We start from the raw sequence: 19,123 nt of genomic DNA, 5'->3' as shown, positions 1-19,123 counted from the left end.
AAAGCTATTCAGAAACTCAGCATATAAGGTGAACTTGATGGCTCTAACTAAATCCATTAAATGTTCTCTGCTTTAACATAGGATAAGAAAAATCTGATTCTGAAGGAAAAAAGTTTGACAGTATACATTATATACATTTTTCTGTTTCTTCTAAGTGGTTTAAAAATATTAAGAATGGCAAGACTACTGTATTTGGTATAACACTCCCAGTAAGCCATTGTCAGAGCTGAAATTCTAGCATAACAGTCACGAAGAGGTGTTCAGTCACTGGAGGAGGGCATGTACCTACTACTTGGCATCTCACTTTTCCTAAGTTCAAAAACATCTAGGAGAGTACTTCACATAAAGACACACTCTCCCACTGGGCCAGCACCTGGGCTACAATGAACACTCCTTCTTTCTGACCTCATATTTGAGAATAAGCTCCCGTGAGATCTGTAGGGTTCAATATCCTGGGACAAGACATCTTTACCAAACTGGCATTTTCCTTAGAAACCTGACCCCATTGAGAATGTTTTTGCCTACAGACACTTAATAGTCATGGAACCAGATGGACACTTAATTCTTGTAGCCTCAAGATATACTGCTAGCACATAAGTCAAAAACAAGTAGGGATAGGCTATAACTAATTTTCAGAGACTGCATTCTTTCCAAAAAGTAAATATTATGTTAATACCCTAAATATTCTTAAAAATGAAAATCATCTTTCTATATGCTATTATACACTTTTAAAAGTCAACTTTCCAGAAACAGAAATGTAGTGTAAAATCCAAAAGACACATACCCAAGAAAACAATCTGTATCATTCATCCACTGATTTATAAACTGTACAGTTATAGGTCCAGGGTTGTGAGGCAACTGAATTTGTTCTAAAGTATGTAGCAGCAAATCAGGGTTGTAGTACAAGGCAGCAATTGCAACCTGAAGACACATGGTACGGAGCTCACTAGTTTTGACTCCTCGGGTTAATCTCTCCAAAACAAGTTGAACAAAGAGTGGAATGCACTAGAGGAAAAAATGAAAAAAAGAGTCAACCATATACATAGAAACCAGGTAGAGTGTCATCAATAAGTAAGACAGTCTTGGGGCGCCTGGGTGGCTCAGTTGGTTAAGCGACTGCCTTCGGCTCAGGTCATGATCCTGGAGTCCCAGGATCGAGTCCCACATCGGGCTCCCTGCTCAGCAGGGAGTCTGCTTCTCCCTCTCCTGCTCCCCCCTCTTGTGCTCTTTCTCTCTCTCACTCTCTCTCTCAAATAAATAAATAAAATCTTTAAAAAAAAAAAATAAGACAGTCTTAATGATAATTAAACCTTTGCTTAAATTGTTTTGAGTTATTCAATAAATTCATATTCTCATAAAACCCAAAAATTAAATGGCCAAAAAGAGGTCCGAGAGAAGCAGTGTGAGGAAGTCTCCTTCCTTTCTGAGAGCAGATTACAGTTAGTTGAAGATTGTCCCACAAGAGTCCACACTCAAATGATGGCAATAATCCAAATGTAGACTCAGCCACTTCCACATTTAAGGTAAAATGACTAGGTTGGAATTTTTCTTTGTTAAATCAAATTGAATGGGGCACCTGGGTGGCTCAGTTTGTTGGGCGTCCGACTCTTGATTCTGCTCAGGTGGTGGTCTCACGGACATGGGATTGAGCCCTGGTAACACTTCCCAGGATGATCTACAGATTCAGCATAATGCCAGCTGACTCCTTTGCTGAAACTGACAAGCTGATCCTAAATTTCATATGGAAACTCAAGGGACCCAGAACAGCCAAAAGAGTCTTGCAAAAGAACAAAACTGAAAGACTCAAACTTCCTAATTTCAAAACTTACTACAAAGTTACAATAATAAAGACAGTATAGTCCTGGATTAAGGATTAAAAAATTAACCGGAATGAGAATCCAGAAATAAATCCTCACATTTATAGTCACATCATTTGACAACGGTGGCAAGACAATTCAATAGGGAAAGAATCGCTTTTTCAATAAATGGTACTGAGACAACTTTCTATCCACATGCAGAATAATGAATTTAAACCCCTTCCTCATGCCACACAGAAAAACTAACTCAAAATGAATTAAAGACCTAAATGTTACAGCTAAAACTATAAAATTCTTAGAAGAAAAAGGAAGGAAATCTTCGTGGACTCAGATTTAGCAACAGACTCTTAAATATAACACCAACCACAAGCAGCAAAAGAAAAAAAATAGATAAATTGGGCATCATCAAAATTAAAAACTGCTTCAAAGGACACCATTAAGAAAGTGATAAGACAATCCAAAAATTGGGAGAAAATTTTTGCAAACTGTGTATCTGATAATGGACTTGAATTTAGAATCTATAAATAACCTCTATAACTCAATAATAAACAAATAACCCAATTAAAATGGGCAAAGAATCTGAATAGACATTTCTCAAAAAAGATAAGCAAATGGCCATATGAAAAGATGCCCAACATCATTTACCATCAAGCAAATGCTAATCAAAACAACAAGATACTACTTCACACCTATAAGCATGGCTATAACAAAAAGACAAAGCAAGAGTTGATGAGCATACAAATTGGAACTCTCATTCAGTGCTAGTAGGAATGGGAAATGATGTGGCTGCTCTGGAGAAATAGTTTGGCAGGTCCTCAAATAGTTAAAAATAGAATTACCACTCGTAGATATATACCAAGAGAAATGAAAACATGTCCACACAAAAATCTGCATACAAATGTTCATAACATTATTCATAATAGCCAAAAAGAGGAAATAATCAGGGGAGCCTGGCTGTTTAGTTGGTCGAGCATGTAACTCTTGATTCCAGAGTCGTGAGTTCAAGCCCCACGCTAGGCACTTAATTAAAAATAATAGTAATAATAATTAAAAAGTGGAAATAATCCAAACATCCATCAACTGATGAATAGCTAAAATAAATGTGATATATCCACCCAATGGAATATGTAGCAATAAAAAGAAATGAAGTACTAGTATACATGCTCCCACATGGATGAACCTTTAAAACATTATGCTAAGTGAGAAAAGTCATTCACAAAGGACCACATGATTTCATTTATGTGAAATGTCTAGAATAGGCAAATCTCTAAAATAAGAAAGTAGAATAATGGTAGCCTAGGCTGGGGGGTGAGTGTTGAGGGGAAATGAGGAATGATTACTACTGGGTATAGAGTTCTTTGGGGGGTAGTGAGGCAATGCTCTAAAACTGTCGTAATATTTGCATGATTCTGTGAATATACTAAAATCCACTGAAGTATGTACACTGTAAAGGAGTGAACTATATGGTATGTGAATTATAGCTCAATAAAGCTGTTAAAAAAAAAAATACATGGAGCAAAAAGTTACAGAACTGAAAGAAAAAAGACAACTCCACAATTTTACTTGAACACTTCAACACTTCTCAGTAACTATTATACCATGATTACAGCAAACGTCAAATTAATCTTTGTTGAAAATTTATAGTGCTTTTTAAATCAGTAAAAGAAACCTTTTCTTTTTTGCATAGTATCTTCAATTCTGGTTAAAAAAAGATATCTGAGAATATTTCAACAGAATCCACAAAAAATAAAGGGAAAATGCAAATCTCTGGAAAACCTAGTAAGTAGAATTTACATATTTATCTCCTTCAGGATTTGCTTGATAGCCTCTTAAATTATTACATAGTTTCCTGTTTATTTCTTTCTCAACTAGAAAGCAAGGTGCAATTTTCAAACTGCATGGGTATTTTTCTTTTGTCATTTAAATAGAATTTGTTCCAGCAAGCACGAACTACAGGCTATCTTTTTAATTTTCCATCATAATATAAACAAAATGTCATTCAGGTATGTAAATTTTCAATATAAACATCAAGTACAAACTTTCCATACATGTATTACCTGATCAATTCCCTTTCCTTTGCACTGAAGAATGATGACTTCAAGAAGTTTGGCTGCATGACATTCTGCATCTTCTCCTGCATCTCCACATAGTACCTACAATAATTACAATTCAGCTCAGCAATGAATGGCATTGCATAGAATTTGAGTCTACATGAAGCAAATATCCCATAAAAATTCGGGCATTAGAATCATAGCTTTGGGGCACCTGGGTGGCTCAGTCAGTTAAGTGTCTGCCTTCGGCTCAGGTCATGATCCCGGGTCCTGGGATCCAACCCTGCATCACAATCATCACAATCACACTAAAGTAAGCTATATGAGTTAATTGTCCAGATAAGTGAAGCTTCCCTTTAAAGGCAACAAAACAATAAAATGAAATCAAAAGAAATTTTAAAAAACCTTCCATTTAAACAATGAAACAAACCCTGTAGTTTTCTGTTTCTTTTGAGTTCATTTTTTCATAATAATAACCATAATTTACTATCACACACCTTTTAATTTCTCCATATGGAATCTATAACTACAAACATCTTCCATGGATGTTATAACCATTTAGGACTATAAGTATTACCGTACATAAATTTATCAGTTTACCAGACCATTCCTCTATTGTCAATTTTGTATATCTACTATTATAAATAATTCTACAATGCACAGGCTCAAACATAAAAATTGGAATATAATTGCCTTACAATAAGGTTCCCAGAAAAGAGATTCATAGAGTAGAGCCATGCTTATATTGGAAATAAGAAAATATGGAAAAATTAATAAGAGTTCAAACATGAGCTATAAGAAAAAGAACAGACTTAACCTGAAGAGGAGACAGAAATTAAAAATACAGACAGAAAGAGGTAACAGGGAGAAACAAAAGACAGACTCATTGAGTAAAGACAACAAAGTGGACAACTTTTGTCAAAATTATTCTTAAAAAGCACAGAGCAAAATTATAAAAATATTAGAAATGAAAAAGGCATAAATACAGGTAAAGGAGAAATTAAAATAAGCAAATACTATGGAGAACATTATATTCCTTATATATTTGAAAGCTCAGATGAATTGGATAATTTCCTAGACAAATACAATTTAAGAAAACTGAATTAAAAAGAAATTCCAGATAAGACAGATTGAACATTCTCATTTATTTTTATTACTTCCCAAAAGATTAAAATAATAAAGAGGTTTTAGAGGCATGAATCCACAAAGACAGAGGAAAGGAAAAAAGTAGACAGCTATACAATTTTGGAAATTGGAAAACAGATGGATCAGTGAACTGAATCGCAAACAGGAAGCTGGCAAAGCCAAAAATCAACTCTATAAAATTTAAAATTCTGCTTCTTAGGGCAATATATCTACATTTAGATTCTAAATGTGAATGGGCTCTGAAACCAGATTCCCTTGGTTCAAATTCTAGCTCTGCCACTTATTATCTGTGCTTTTAAAAAAGCTAATTAAGGGGGGCCTGGGTGGCTCAGTTGGTTAAGCAACTGCCTTCGGCTCAGGTCATGATCCTGGAGTCCCGGGATCAAGTCCCACGTCCGGCTCCCTGCTCGGCAGGGAGTCTGCTCCTCCCTCTGACCCTCCCCCCTCTCATGCTCTCTCTCTCTCAAATAAATAAATAAAAATCTTTAAAAAAAAAAAAAAGCTAATTAACCTCTGTGTCTTACTGTCCCCATCTGTAAAAGGGCGATAATAATATACTTACATGGCGGGGCTATAGAACACAAAGAAAAAAAAAAGTCACTCCCTTTGCCCCAAATTGCATTTACTTGGGTTTTTTGTTGGTTGGTTGGTTGGTTTTTGTCCCCACCTCCAGAAGGAGAAGAAAAAAAATATTTCGGTAATTTTAAAAATGGGCTCTGGAGCCAGGCTACCTGGCCTCAAATATGGCTCCTACATAGACTAGCTCTGTGACTTAGGACAATTTGACTCAGGCATGATGCAAAAAATTGTGCCTCGGTCTCGTCTTTGACCAAAAGGTGATCCTTCCCTCATAATGTTGTAAAGATAAAATAAATTAATATGTATAAAGTACTTAGGAAATGCCTCACATGCAGTAAGAGTTCAGTAAGTATTAGCTATTATTAAAAACCACGAATATGACATATATTTTAACCACCTGTTAAGTCTAAGACATCACTGTGAATATCACTTTTACCCCAGCTGCTATAATACAGAGCAGCTGTAGGTGTAGGACTGCTATGTTTTCTACTTGCTGCTTTCTCTTCCCTTTTGCCTCACTAGCAACGGTCTCCACAACTGAGGAGAGGATACTGAAGACTGCCAAATGATTATGATTTAATAAGATAGGTTATTACGGGCTAAACAGGTCAAAAATCATGATTCTACTCCTTCAGTTTATATGTGATGAAACTTAGTGACCTCCCAAAATCTCCCAGGCTCTTTATGACTGAACTGAGACCTCAATCAGATGTGCTGATTATCAGTTCAGAGCTCTTAACATCTTGGTACACATCTCCTCTAGTGAGGAAGATAGGTTGTACACTAGATATTTTACTCCCAAGGCCAAACTTAAGTATCGGGCAGCTCTATGCAATGCAGTTTTTTTTATATTTATGTATATATATTTACCTAAAGGAGAAGGAAAACATTATTTGTACTCATAATGATTGCAAGATATAACCAACGGAGGGTGAAATCTAATCTGTGACAAAGACAACATAATAGACGATCCTGTTTGTATGTAAATGTAACAGTAGCCAATATATGGCTAATAAATCATCCTGTACTGAGCTAAATGATGCCGTTTTTGTAACGGCATCAATTAAAAGAAAATCAGTGATTGACAAACTGTGCGGTTATTTTCTTAGCACTGTGCTTTTCTATTGTTGGGATTTTTTTTTTTAAAGATTTTATTTATTTATTTGAGAGAGAGAGAGAATGAGAGAGAGCACATGAGAGGGGGTAGGGTTAGAGGGAGAAGCAGACTCCCTGCCGAGCAGGGAGCCCGATGCGGGACTCGATCCAGGGACTCCAGGATCATGACCTGAGCCGAAGGCAGTCGCTCAACCAACTGAGCCACCCAGGTGCCCTTTTATTGGGATTTTTAATAACACTTTAATCAAGTAGTAAGTCTGCATTTTTGAAAGAAAAAAACACAAAATTATTTATCTTAAACATTATAAAGTACACAGCTACAAGAGCGGCAAACATCAGGAGGGCCTGGGTGGCTCAGATGGATGAGCATCTGACTCTTGGTTTCAGCTCAGGTCATGATCTCAGGGTCATGGGATCGAGCCCCGCATCAGGCTGTGTGCTTGGCACGGAGTCCGCTTGGGATCCTCTCTCTCCCTCTGTCCTTCCCCCAACTCGTACTCGTACTCACACACACACACACACTCTCTCTCTCTCTCTCTCCCTCTCTCTAAAATAAAATAAATAAATCTTTAAAAAAATAAATAAGGGGCGCCTGGGTGGCTCAGTGACTCAGTCATTAAGCGCCTGCCTTAGGCTCAGGTCATGATCCCAGAGTCCTGGGGATCGAGCCCCGCATCGGGCTCCCTGCTCCATGGAAAGCCTGCTTCTCCCTCTCCCACTCCCCCTGCTTGTGTTCCCTCTCTCCCTGTGTCTCTCTCTCTCAAATAAATAAATAAAATCTTTAAAGAAATAAAAATAAAAATAAATAAAATTTTAAAATTAAATAAATAAAAGTGGCAAACATTCTTTTTTTTTTTTTTTTAAAGATTTTATTTATTTATTTGAGAGAGAGAGAATGAGAGACAGAGAGCGTGAGAGGGAGGAGGATCAGAGGGAGAAGCAGGCTCCCAAGGAGCAGGGAGCCCGATGCAGGACTCGATCCCAGGACTCCAGGATCATGACCTGAGCCTAAAGCAGTCGCTTAACCAACTGAGCCACCCAGGTGCCCAAGTGGCAAACATTCTTAAGCACAACACACAATATAAAATTTTCAAATTACGATTCCAGGGCCTATTAGAAAATAAAAAATAGCAAATATATGTTGAAGGCAACACAAAACTAAAGTATAAGAAACAAATTGAAAGAGCGTCCTGAAGTAAAACACTCAAACATTAGTAAGAACCACTCTAACAACTGATTAGGGCACACTTACCTTTCTACACATGGTAAAAAGTATTTCTAAATGCTTTGGATTAGATAATAAAGTATCTGTATCTATTGTCACATAATTATGCAAAAGAGGCATCATATCTGGAAAAAAAGAAAAATTCAAAAGCCCAGTGAGACTTGAGTAACAAGAGTAGAAATAAATTATTCCCACCAGAACCATATTTCTGTAGCACCCACACATTACTATCTTCCCCCACAACCACAAAATGTAGTAACAGAAGTGACAGAGCTGCTCTATTTATAGACGAGGAAGATGTGGATCAGAAAGATTAAAATGCTCATCATTTATTAGAGTGATTGTTCCAAATTTTTGTCTTTTTCTCCATAGGAGTCATCACCATTTGACAAACTGCGTATTTTCTGGCTTCCCCACCTTCCCTGCCCTCCCCCCAACTAGAATGGAAGCATCAAAACAGCAAGAGCTATTTGGCTCACTGCTGTACTGCTGTGCTTAGAACAGTGCTTGGAATATAGGCAGTATTCAGAAAATAGTAATTGAATTAATGTATGGGTATATGTTCTGACTGCAAACTAATTTAAGATCCACCAGGAAACAGTCTCCCTTCTACTGCCTATATTCCCAGAGCTGCAGAACACTGCTGCGATGGCACCACCCTTTCCTCCACGGGGCAAGAACAATTATCTTCTGATTAGTACTGGAATCGCATGTGTCTTTATGTCAAGTGTCAAAGGAAATAATGTCTAGACACAGAAAAGCAAAAATGTTAGATGTCAAAGCCATACCTGTAAAGTATTCAAAACAATCCTGCTGAAAAACCTCATATAATATACCTAGCAGCTGCCACATTTGAGGGGAAATACCATGGCAGGTTAAACTATATGCCAGGGAAAGAATTTCTTCATAGAATTCTAGAAGGAAGAAAATCTCTAGTTAGAATCCCAGAAAACAGGAAAAATTAAACACAAAGACCACAGCGAGGAAGATTTAGGCTACCCACTCGCATACACTCCTCTTACACCCAATATACTTTGAGCACCCCTTTCTCGGCATTCCCATCTTCAGCTACTACATTTGCCACCTTACATTTCTTACCAGGACCTGCCCCCTACCCAATAAGACAGCGCAAAGATTCGTTCTTACTGAACTTACCCAGTATTTTTGATACTGTGTAACAAATAAAATATAGTTCATACTTCTAAAGCTATGTTAGAAATGGATACAAGAGGGGCGACTGGGTGGCTCAGTCGTTAAGCGTCTGCCTTCGGCTCAGGTCATGATCCCAGTATCCTGGGATCAAGCCCCACATCGGGCTCCCTGCTCGGCAGGGATCCTGCTTCTCTCTCTCCCACTCCCCCTGCTTGTGTTCCCTCTCTTGCTGTGTCTCTCTATGTCAAATAAATAAAATCTTAAAAAAAAAAAAAAAACCATACAAGAAGGAATAGATTGTGGTATATCTCTCATGTACAGGATTTTTAACCTACAAATAATTAAAATTCTTTGGGAAGCTTAATTAAGCTAGGCTAAAATATCTTCCTGCCTCACATATGTTTACAAACTATATTCTGGACTATATTTTGTCAATTTACAAACCTTGTAAAATTTCTATTTACCACAAGCCAATTATACCTACTATAAAGAGTCCAAAGGGAATGCTCTTGTATTTGCATATATATTTTTTATTACTACCCTCTGTCAAAAGGAAATCATGTCTAAACACACAATGAGAAAACACAATTCTCAATACAAAATTTTCAAAGAATTCCTACCATGTCACTAAGCAAAAGTCTGTTAACTTCAAAGGTTTCTTTTTTTTCTCTTATTTAAAAGGAACTAGGTACGCCTGGGTGGCTCAGTGGGTTAGGCGTCTGACTCTTGATTTCAGCTCAGGTCATTATGTCAGGGTCGTTAAGTTTAAGCCCCACATCGGGCTCTGCACTGAGCGTGGTGCCTGCTTAAGATTCTCTCTCTCCCTCTCCCTCTGTCCCCCCACCTCCACTCGTGCATGCTCTCGCTCAAAAAATTTTAAAAATCTTTGAAAAATAAAAGGAACTCATATTCACCCTGGACATGCTTGGAGTTTTTTTCTGTAACATTATTTAAAACACTATATTCAAAAACTAATAGATATTTGCCTTACCAAGAGCAAAATAAGATGGAAATCACAGATATTGGGAAATAATTTGTTACATGAGACAATCACTTGAAAAGCAGCATTATCTGAATATGAAATATCTGAAAGTTCTGTTTATCATCACCCCACACCTTGGATATGAGGAAAGGAGAGCAAATGCCTCTTCCTAACATGAAGCCTAAAGACAGAAAAGGGGCCCAAGATTTCCTTGCATACCCTTGAGAGCTTCAGCACGTATGCACGACCCAGCCACTCCGATGCTGAAGATCAGGCCTTTGAAACTTGACAGAGAAACTAGAAGGCGTGAAGCTGTTGCAGATTATTTTTTGTAGCTGTACTAGAGTCTGGACTGTGGTGGGCAGTAGCGCAGGACCCCGTGTTGATAAAGGCAGCACTGGCCTCCTCGGCAAACCACTTCTAGGGCAACTAGAAGTGGGGCTCCAGCCAACTCCAGCCTCCCCACAGATTCAGTGAGCTACCAAACATCCTTCCGCTAAATTCCATTTCCGCCTGAATGCAGCAGAAGTTATTTCAAGCATTCTCAACCAAGAAGACTGACTGTTAGGATAGAATGGTTGTACTTTACTTTGACTTCCTGCGTAAGATAAAGCGGTTGAAGCAGTTAATAGCTAGCCCTGGCTTCTAATAATAAATGAAATTTTAGGAGTAAATGAGCAATGAAAACAGGCCAGGGAAAAAATAAAGTGGGACAATGGAAAGAGACTAGACCATGGACACAAATGAAGTCAGGCTGCTGGGGTGGAGGTCCTGGAGTAAGAGAGTCAGCCCATATATATATATATATTTTTTTTTTTTTTCTTATCTAAGATCCTATATAGCCAAATATTGGCTCAAAATGGGCCATTAACATTACAGCTAAAAACATAAGAAAGATCATCCATCACCGTAGGGCTAGGGATGGGGTATCAGACAGGCAACTGGAGCCATGGCTTTCTCCTCTACCCACTGCAGCCAAAAATTGGGCCATTTCCTTAACATCCTGATGTTGCAATTGCTCAAATCAAACAGCTGGGGGAGGTAGATTAGAAGGTTGGTATAAACTATTTCTCTTCGCCTTACTTCATGGTTTCACTCCTCAAGATTGATTACTTAAATTTAAATGGAGAATCTTCAGTTAAATTTAAATGGAGAATCTTCAGTTACAATCTCTTCCGTGAATAAGGGCATCAGTGAATATATTCTTTTTTTGCTTATCAGAATCTCTAGGGTTACGGTCCAGAAATGTCATTTTAAGTGGCTCCCGGTGATTCTTATGCACACCAAAGTTTGAGAACTACTGCTTTATAGCAATGATTTCAAAGGGAAGGAGGATGTACCTAGGCAGTGTACAAGATAATCCACTGAGAATGGAAAATAATGTATTACAACACTTTATATATATAGACATTTAATCCCATCCTTTTACATTTCTATTTTTACGGATGTAAATGTAATTTAGTAGCATGTATATTGCCTGTAATATGCATTCAAATATTATTCACCTATATTAGAAGTACATGCTCAATTTTTTACTAATGGTATGAATGATAAAAAGTTCGGAGACAACCGCTCTTAAGCAGTCACATGCTTTTCTTCCACCTTTCTGTCTGCACACTATAAAGGCTGCATCTCCCTCTTGCCCACATGACTTGGGGCTGCCGCCTTTAAAATGCTTGGATACTATGCGAAAACAGTCTCCTCTACAAATTGCCATCAGTTTGCAACACCCTGACTCTATTAGTTACTCATTCTACTCAGAAGTCAGGCACTATAATAGAACAACAATTATTTCATACTTCTGACAGGACACAGGTCTGTCATTTCACATTTTTCAATTCCAGATTAAAGTAACTCACCTGAACCTCATCCCAGTTCTTCCTTTCTAAAAATATAAAATTTAAAGTTCTCTGTCCTTTAAAAATTCCAAGACTAAAAATTCTTCATTGGATGTATTAAATTTTTCTCTAAATGAAAATATAAATATACAATACTAGAAAGTATATCCAAAAACAGAAGAAAATGCAAGCTTCTCTTCCTCAAGTTGTCCATATTGTTGAATTTGAAGGGCTAAAAATGCACTTTAAGTAAACCAAATCAGTTTACCTTTTTACTCTACCTTTGAACTTACCAATTACATGTTTCTGTAAAACAAGATCAATGATCCGTAGACAGATATTCTCTAACTGCTGAGTAACCTAAAGACAAATTTAAACATTTAGTTTAAAATTCATCATGATAACCCTTACTCTATAAATATTAGCCCAATAAAAATACCAACAGGACTTTTTTGAGAGGAGAAGTTGACAGTTCTAAATTTCAAGTGAAAAATATAACCAAGAGGGCGCCTGGGTGGCTCAGTCGTTAAGTGTCTGCCTTTGGCTGGGGTCACGATCCCAGAGTCCTGGGATCAAGTACCACATCGGGCTCCCTGCTCGGTGGGGAGTCTGCTTCTCCCTCTCCCACTCTCCCTGCTTGTGTTCCTGCTCTCGCTCACTCTCTCTCTCTGTCAAATAAATAAAAAAATAAAATATTTTTAAAATATATATATATATATAAAATGAAGAAATTCTGAAAAGTAAACTAATGATAAAAGTGGGAGTTAAATCTGTAATAAAATTACAAATTAAGTTAGTTCCTTAGCTCATATTTTATACCAAAATAAGTTCCTAATGAATGAAAGATTTCAATGTGAAAACTTGGGCCATAAGAATACTAGAAGAAATGAGAAGAAGTTGTGTATAATCCTGAAGATGGAAAATGGCTCAAAGCACAGAAATCAGAAATAAATATATCAAGGCACTTGATTTCAAAAATTAATATCTGCATGGGGTAGGGGGAAGTCAGAGATAAATGAAAAATGGAGGGAATTATTTTCAAATGGTACCACAAAGATCAAATTCCCTCCCATGAAATCAAATCAACAGAAAAAAAGGCAAAGGTTATGAAAAAGAAATATAAACAGACCTTAAGCTTTTAACAAGATGTTCACTCAAATACATGGTAAGAGTACAAATTCTAAGCCCCAGATTACCACTTTACACCTATCAGACTGGTAATGATCAAAAAGTACGTGGCTGGGAAGTGAGACACTGCTGTCCATTGATTTGGAAAGTGTAACTTGGCCAAGTTAGCAATATCTCTCAAGCTTACTCATAAATACATCCTTTGACCCAGCAATTCCATTTCAAGGACTTTGCTCTCCAGACATATTATTACCTGTGCAGATGACATGTAAAAGGCCACTCACTATAGCAATGTTTGCGATCAGTTTCAACCAAGATTCCATTTAACAAGGGACAGTTAAATTATATTCATTAATGAGGGACCGGTTGAATAAACTTGACATATTATATAAAGGAATATTATGCAACTACTAAAAATATTTAACTTAAGTGACTAATATGGAAGGATCACCAACAGCAATTCAAAAATGGCAGATAAAAACTGTATGCTATCATTTTCATAAAAGAAAAATACACACACTCGGTTTTTTTGCTTAGCTATTACAATAGAAAAAAATCTCTGGAAGGAAAACCTTGTAGAGGACCTACCTCCAGAGAGAATTAGATCTGGGGAGCTGAGGGAGAAGGTGAATTTTCACTATCTTTTCACATCTTTTGGATTTTTCAACATACGTTATACTAAATATTTTTTAAGTAAGCAAAAATTAAACTCCATCATGGGTTACATTTTTCATCTGAGTCTCCTATTTCAAGTTTGGGGCATATTCTCTGAATATTCAGCTTTAAAGTACTGTCTTAAATAATCAACATATTTTGCCACCAGTAGGCAGAGACACCAAGAACAGCTGCCAGTTGTAAATAACTGATATGCTTATTTATCACTGCATATCCCTGAAAACCAGCCCTGGAAAGAGACATATGTGCATCAACATTATTTGGAAGAATATACAATAAATGTTAACAACGACTGTTAAAAAAAAAAAAAATAGAAAAAAAATAAAGTTCCGTTTTAAAGTTCAAAGGATCCAAAAATCTCCCAGTTTAAAAATCTGTCAATATATTTAAAACCATTAAAGAAAAACTACATATGCATAAGCATCTGGTTTAGATTTCTAGTTTTGTTCTGCATACATTGTTTGTACACGTATTCATACACATGTGATTTTTCCTTTTAAGGAAAGATTCTTCTCAAAGTTTGCTTTTAATAAGTCAAAGTTCAAGATCACAGGACAGGCAGTCAGGAGACCAAGATTCCAGCCCTTGTTTTGCCTCTAATTATCTATGACCTTGGAAAAGCCACTTACTGAAGGCTTTCAGTTTTTGAGTTTTTTTTCATCTGTAGGTTAGGAAGCTGGATTTGATTAGTGCTTCTCAATTTTAAACCGTGCCTCCTTTGACAATCACAGTAAGTTCACATGCTCTTTTACTTGTAATGCAAAATAAATTTAACATCAAGAGTAAAAAAATTATAAAGGAAAAGGTAAAATACTATTTTATTTTCAAACTGATCCTGCTGCTCATTTTACTCCTGCCCATCCTCCACACACACATATTCTGGAAAACTGGACTAGGGGATTTCTAAGGTCTCTCCAAATTTGAAATACAAGTTCTGCATATTAGGCGAAAGAATTATCCTTAAGTATACTTACTGTAATTTAATTTGGAACATCTCACTATTCTGAATGGCCCATACAGTTTTAACAAGGATACAAAAATAAAACAAAATAACGAATATGGAAGTAAAAATTCACATTCAGCCTTTTAGGTGAAGGAGTCCTGCCCAGGAAAAGAATATCAAACTGTAATCAGGGGTGCCTGGGTGGCTCAGTCATTAAGCATCTGCCTTCAGCTCAGGTCATGACCCCAAGACCCTGGGATCAAGCCCCACATCAGGCTCCCTGCTCCGCAGGAAGCCTGCTTCTCCCTCTCCCATCCCCCTGCTTGTGTTCCCTCTCTCGCTTTCTCTCTGTCAAATAAATAAATAAAATATTTTAAAATTAAAAAAAAAATAATCTGGTGCTCTTCCATTGGTATGTGATAAACACAGGATAAATCAACAGCCACAGGGTTTAACAATGCTATTTAAAGAACCGGCACCTGCTTCCTAAGTCACACTGTTCAAAACAGGAGCTGCCACCATTGCCGAGCAAGTCAGCTTGAGCTCACAGAAATAACGAACTCAAATCTGATTTTTAAGGAGAGGCTATGTAATGCTTGGGGAGGAGAGAAGAATGCTTCAGGTGGAGATGAATGGATATATTATCAGAATAATCTGACTGCAAACCCAAAACTCTGTGGCTGTGAGCAAGTCTCTCAATACCACCTGAACTTGTTTTCCACTTCTGCACAGGGACACTACCATTTACTTGCTCTAGTGATCGCATAGTAACATTAGTATAATTCTATCAGCTAATAGAGGGGAAAGCACTTAATAACTGTCTACACAAATTCTTATCCCAATATTCTTCTGGAATTCAGTTTAGGAAAGATGATGTTTTAAGCTCTTCTTTCCTTCCATTCTCATGATGTTTCTTACATTCGAATTTTGTTCCATTATTTAATATCTGCCACTGTGATTGAATGGCTCTCTCTCTCTACCAAGAAGACCAGACTGTGGGTTCCACAAGGCAGAGCTCATGTCTTATTCAACTTGATATTCCCCAACAATCTAGTCTAGAACATAGCAGATGTGATAAACTAAATTCAGTTTAGTACAAAGGAATATACTATGTATCTTACAACAATATGTAATATTCCCCCCTTCAACTATTTTAGTATGTTCCTTTAATATTTGAAGGTAATTTTTAAAATCTAGCAACATAACAAAATAGCAATTTTAAAGTCATGCCCATTGATCATGTAAATTTCAGTTAATGTTATTACAGTGACATAATAAAACATAAAGAAATCCCACCTCTTTATGATCTTCTACAACTGTCAAGATAGTATCAATAGTATGTAAAATTCCCATAGCCATTACTGTTTTGTCTTCAATTTCTTCATATTCATCACTTTGAAGAACTTTGCCAAATATCTCAGCCTATGAACATAACATACACATATTCAACAATCAGTACTATTATACTTACCCCTCGCTGTTGATATAAGTTAATAAAAAGGCAGGGGCACTCATCTAGATGTCAGCCTTGCTCAAACTTAAGTTACATACTTTGCCGAGTAAATCAATGACAGAAACTGTATGTTTAAAATATGGCCATTTTTTCCTTATCTAATCACTAGAGTGGAATATACATTAGTTATAACAATTAGATGGCTAAAACTTCCGGTTATCATTAAACAAATAAATCCAAAGTCTGGGAAAAAGTGAAATCTACCAATAGTCAAATGAAAAACTTGGTGAAAGGTAGAAGACAAAGTCAAGAAATCACCCAGAATATGAAACAAAAAAGACAGACATGGAAGACAGGAGAAAAAAGGCAGAAAAATTAAAGACTTGGTCCTGACCCAATATTCCATATCAGAACTATAGAACAGGGGGAAGAAATGGTAGGGATAAATTAATCAAATAAGTAATTCAAGAAATTGCCCAAAACTGAAAGTTTCCAGATTCAAAGCTCAGAAAGTGAAAATTTAGAAGGCTCACATCAAAGCACATCATTATGAAATCTCAAAACATTACAGATGAAATGATCCCAATGTTATTAGATTTAAGTACAACTGACCACAGAAATTAACAACTGTCAGAATTACTAGAGCAAACATTTTTATATTAACATTTCAAAGGCTTATAAACTAAACTCCAAATTTTGGAATTTAATTTATTCAGATAAGTCAAGGCTTTTTATTTTTATTATTCAAGGCTGAATTTACTTTCAAACTAACATAAGACTTTGCCCATTCTTACCAAATGTTGGGTCATATCAACAGCAATTGAGGCTACTTCTTGACTATATTCGCATATCATCTTCTGGATAACATTAGTAACATCGTCATTTTCCGTCTCTCTAACAATGTGCAACAGCTCCTGCATGATAGGCCTCACGTGCGGCTTCATATATTCCTTAGCTAATGCAATAAAACAAACAAAATCAGTAAAAACTTAGGCATTCACAAGTGGTGAAAGGAATCAACTTGGTCACAAGGTAAAGTGGCACAGAGTAACAGATTCTTGGCAGATACTTGCTCTAGGGTAAATAAGACACAAAGCTGTACCAAAATAATCTTCACCAATATATCCATTTCCTTTTAAGTAATTGGGGTATCAATCCTACACATGGGAAAGAACTGTCCTACCCAAAATGCCAAAAGCTTTCACTGAGAAATTCTAATTATACAAATGCTCTATCATCAGCATGACTTATAGGACATGATTATGTCATCAAGATACAAGTGTAAAAAAAAAATCATGTACATAAAAACCATGCCCAATAGTGATGGGCACGTGCCCGTTCCCCACCACATATCCCTGTACAATATCCACTGAAACACTGTTGAATAGAGGTAAACTAGGTTCATGTTCTTCATAAAACTGAATTTACCTTCAAGGGTTAACCTGAACTTTAAACAATAATCTTCTAAACAAACAAATGATTTATCTGTGTTATCACTCACTAGAAATACCACTTGCTACTTTCACAACTAGTAGAATCATAGAATCCTAGAACTGAAAGGACTCCTGAGGCCATCTAGTCCAAGCCCGTGAATTTAAATATATGGCTATCCAACCCTTGACATATGCTGTGCCTTGCCCAAGTTGACACAGCAACCTAGTAGCACAATCAAAACTAGACACCAGGTCACTGGATTCCCAGTATACCCCAGTGCCCAACGATTACCAACTTATTTCCTACTCTAAAATTTTTCTGGAAACCAGAGAAGGAGAAGAATAAAATTCTATAAAATTCTGAGGGGACAAAGGCTCAGAAATCTAAACCCTGCACCTTAAGACACAGAGAATCATCCTTATTAGGGAAGGAAGTAAAGAAACTATTTGAGAAGACTATGTCAAAAATAAAAATAGAATAAACCTCCTAAAAGGTATTTTTGGCTTTACCTTGTGTCTGGTTAGAAATTAGTGACTGGAGAGCAAGGGCAGCTTCAACTTTGACAGGCATCTCCTTATCTTCAATCAGGCTCTTCTTTGCCAATTCAACTGCATTTCTTAGATTGAGCTCATTATGAAACTTCAAAGAACTGAATGCATGAAGTACCCAACAGGACTATGTTAGAAAAAGAAATTAAGTATGGAACTATTAGGATTATGGCATTCCATAATAAAGTCATGCATAAAGGAACTTCTTACTAAGTAAAATATAGTTAACTCTACCAAGTACTGTTTGTTTTGGGAGGGTAGCATATTAGCCTTGGTTGCTAACTTCTGGATCTCCCATTTTTTTTATTTAAAAAGGCAGTTTTGGGGGCACCTGGGTGGCTCAGTTGTTAGGCGTCTGCTTTCGGCTCGGGTCGTGATCCCAGAGTCCTAGGATCGAGCCCCACATCGGGCTCCCTGCTCAGCAGGAAGCCTGCTTCTCCCTCTCCCATTCCCCCTGCTTGTGTTCCCTCTCTTGCTGTGTCTCTCTCTGGCAAATAAATAAATAAAATCTTTTTAAAAAAAAAAAAAAAGGCAGTTTTGTAACTTCTAAATTATCTATATGAATTTTTCACAAGGAAAAGAAAATGGAACCAAATTGAAGTGTCTCTGAAAAAGGAAATCCTGTTCAAGCTTAATAAATACTATGATTCATAACTAATTTGTTATTTAGTTATATGTAAGAGCTACTACAAACCATTATTTGACTTTCATTTGCTGGCCTTCACATCAAACAAATGAAACATTATTTTCCCTTACTAGCATCAGGACTTAGCAAGGTTCCTTTTTTTTTTTTTTTGCTCATATAAAGTATGAAGAATTTTTTTTTTTTTAAGATTTTTTATTTATTTATTTGGCAGAGAGAGACACAGCGATAGAGGGAACCCAAGCAGGGGCAGTGGGAGAGGGAGAAGCAGGCCTCCCGCTGAGCAGGGAGCCCGATGCAGGGCTCGATCCCAGGACCCTGGGATCATGACCTGAGCTGAAGGCAGACGCTTAACGACTGAGCCACCCAGGTGCCCCTGAGCTATGAAGAATT

At 36.9% G+C, this 19,123-nt stretch overlaps 1 protein-coding gene across 2 annotated transcripts in view; it reads right to left on the bottom strand.

Annotated features, from left to right (window-relative positions):
* IPO8 (importin 8) overlaps window positions 1–19,123 on the bottom strand; it is a 67,774-nt gene that overhangs the window by 13,918 nt on the left and 34,733 nt on the right. For both annotated transcript variants that reach the window (XM_054507130.2, XM_045873677.3), the window contains exons 14-21: window positions 18,049–18,214; window positions 16,900–17,060; window positions 15,949–16,074; window positions 12,200–12,266; window positions 8,723–8,848; window positions 7,962–8,059; window positions 3,875–3,970; window positions 785–1,005 (exon numbers count right to left, since the gene is read on the bottom strand). In XM_054507130.2, coding sequence (XP_054363105.1) covers window positions 785–1,005; window positions 3,875–3,970; window positions 7,962–8,059; window positions 8,723–8,848; window positions 12,200–12,266; window positions 15,949–16,074; window positions 16,900–17,060; window positions 18,049–18,214 — 1,061 coding nt within the window. The remainder of the gene's footprint in view (window positions 1–784; window positions 1,006–3,874; window positions 3,971–7,961; window positions 8,060–8,722; window positions 8,849–12,199; window positions 12,267–15,948; window positions 16,075–16,899; window positions 17,061–18,048; window positions 18,215–19,123) is intronic.

This window comes from Mirounga angustirostris, unplaced genomic scaffold (assembly GCF_029215605.1).
Source record: "Mirounga angustirostris isolate CCGP_5_RB_7025 unplaced genomic scaffold, mMirAng1.0.hap1 SCAF_5, whole genome shotgun sequence".
Taxonomy (NCBI): Eukaryota; Metazoa; Chordata; class Mammalia; order Carnivora; family Phocidae; genus Mirounga; species Mirounga angustirostris.
The sequence above is the reverse complement of the archived record's forward strand: the minus strand, read 5'-3'. Positions and strand labels throughout refer to the sequence as shown.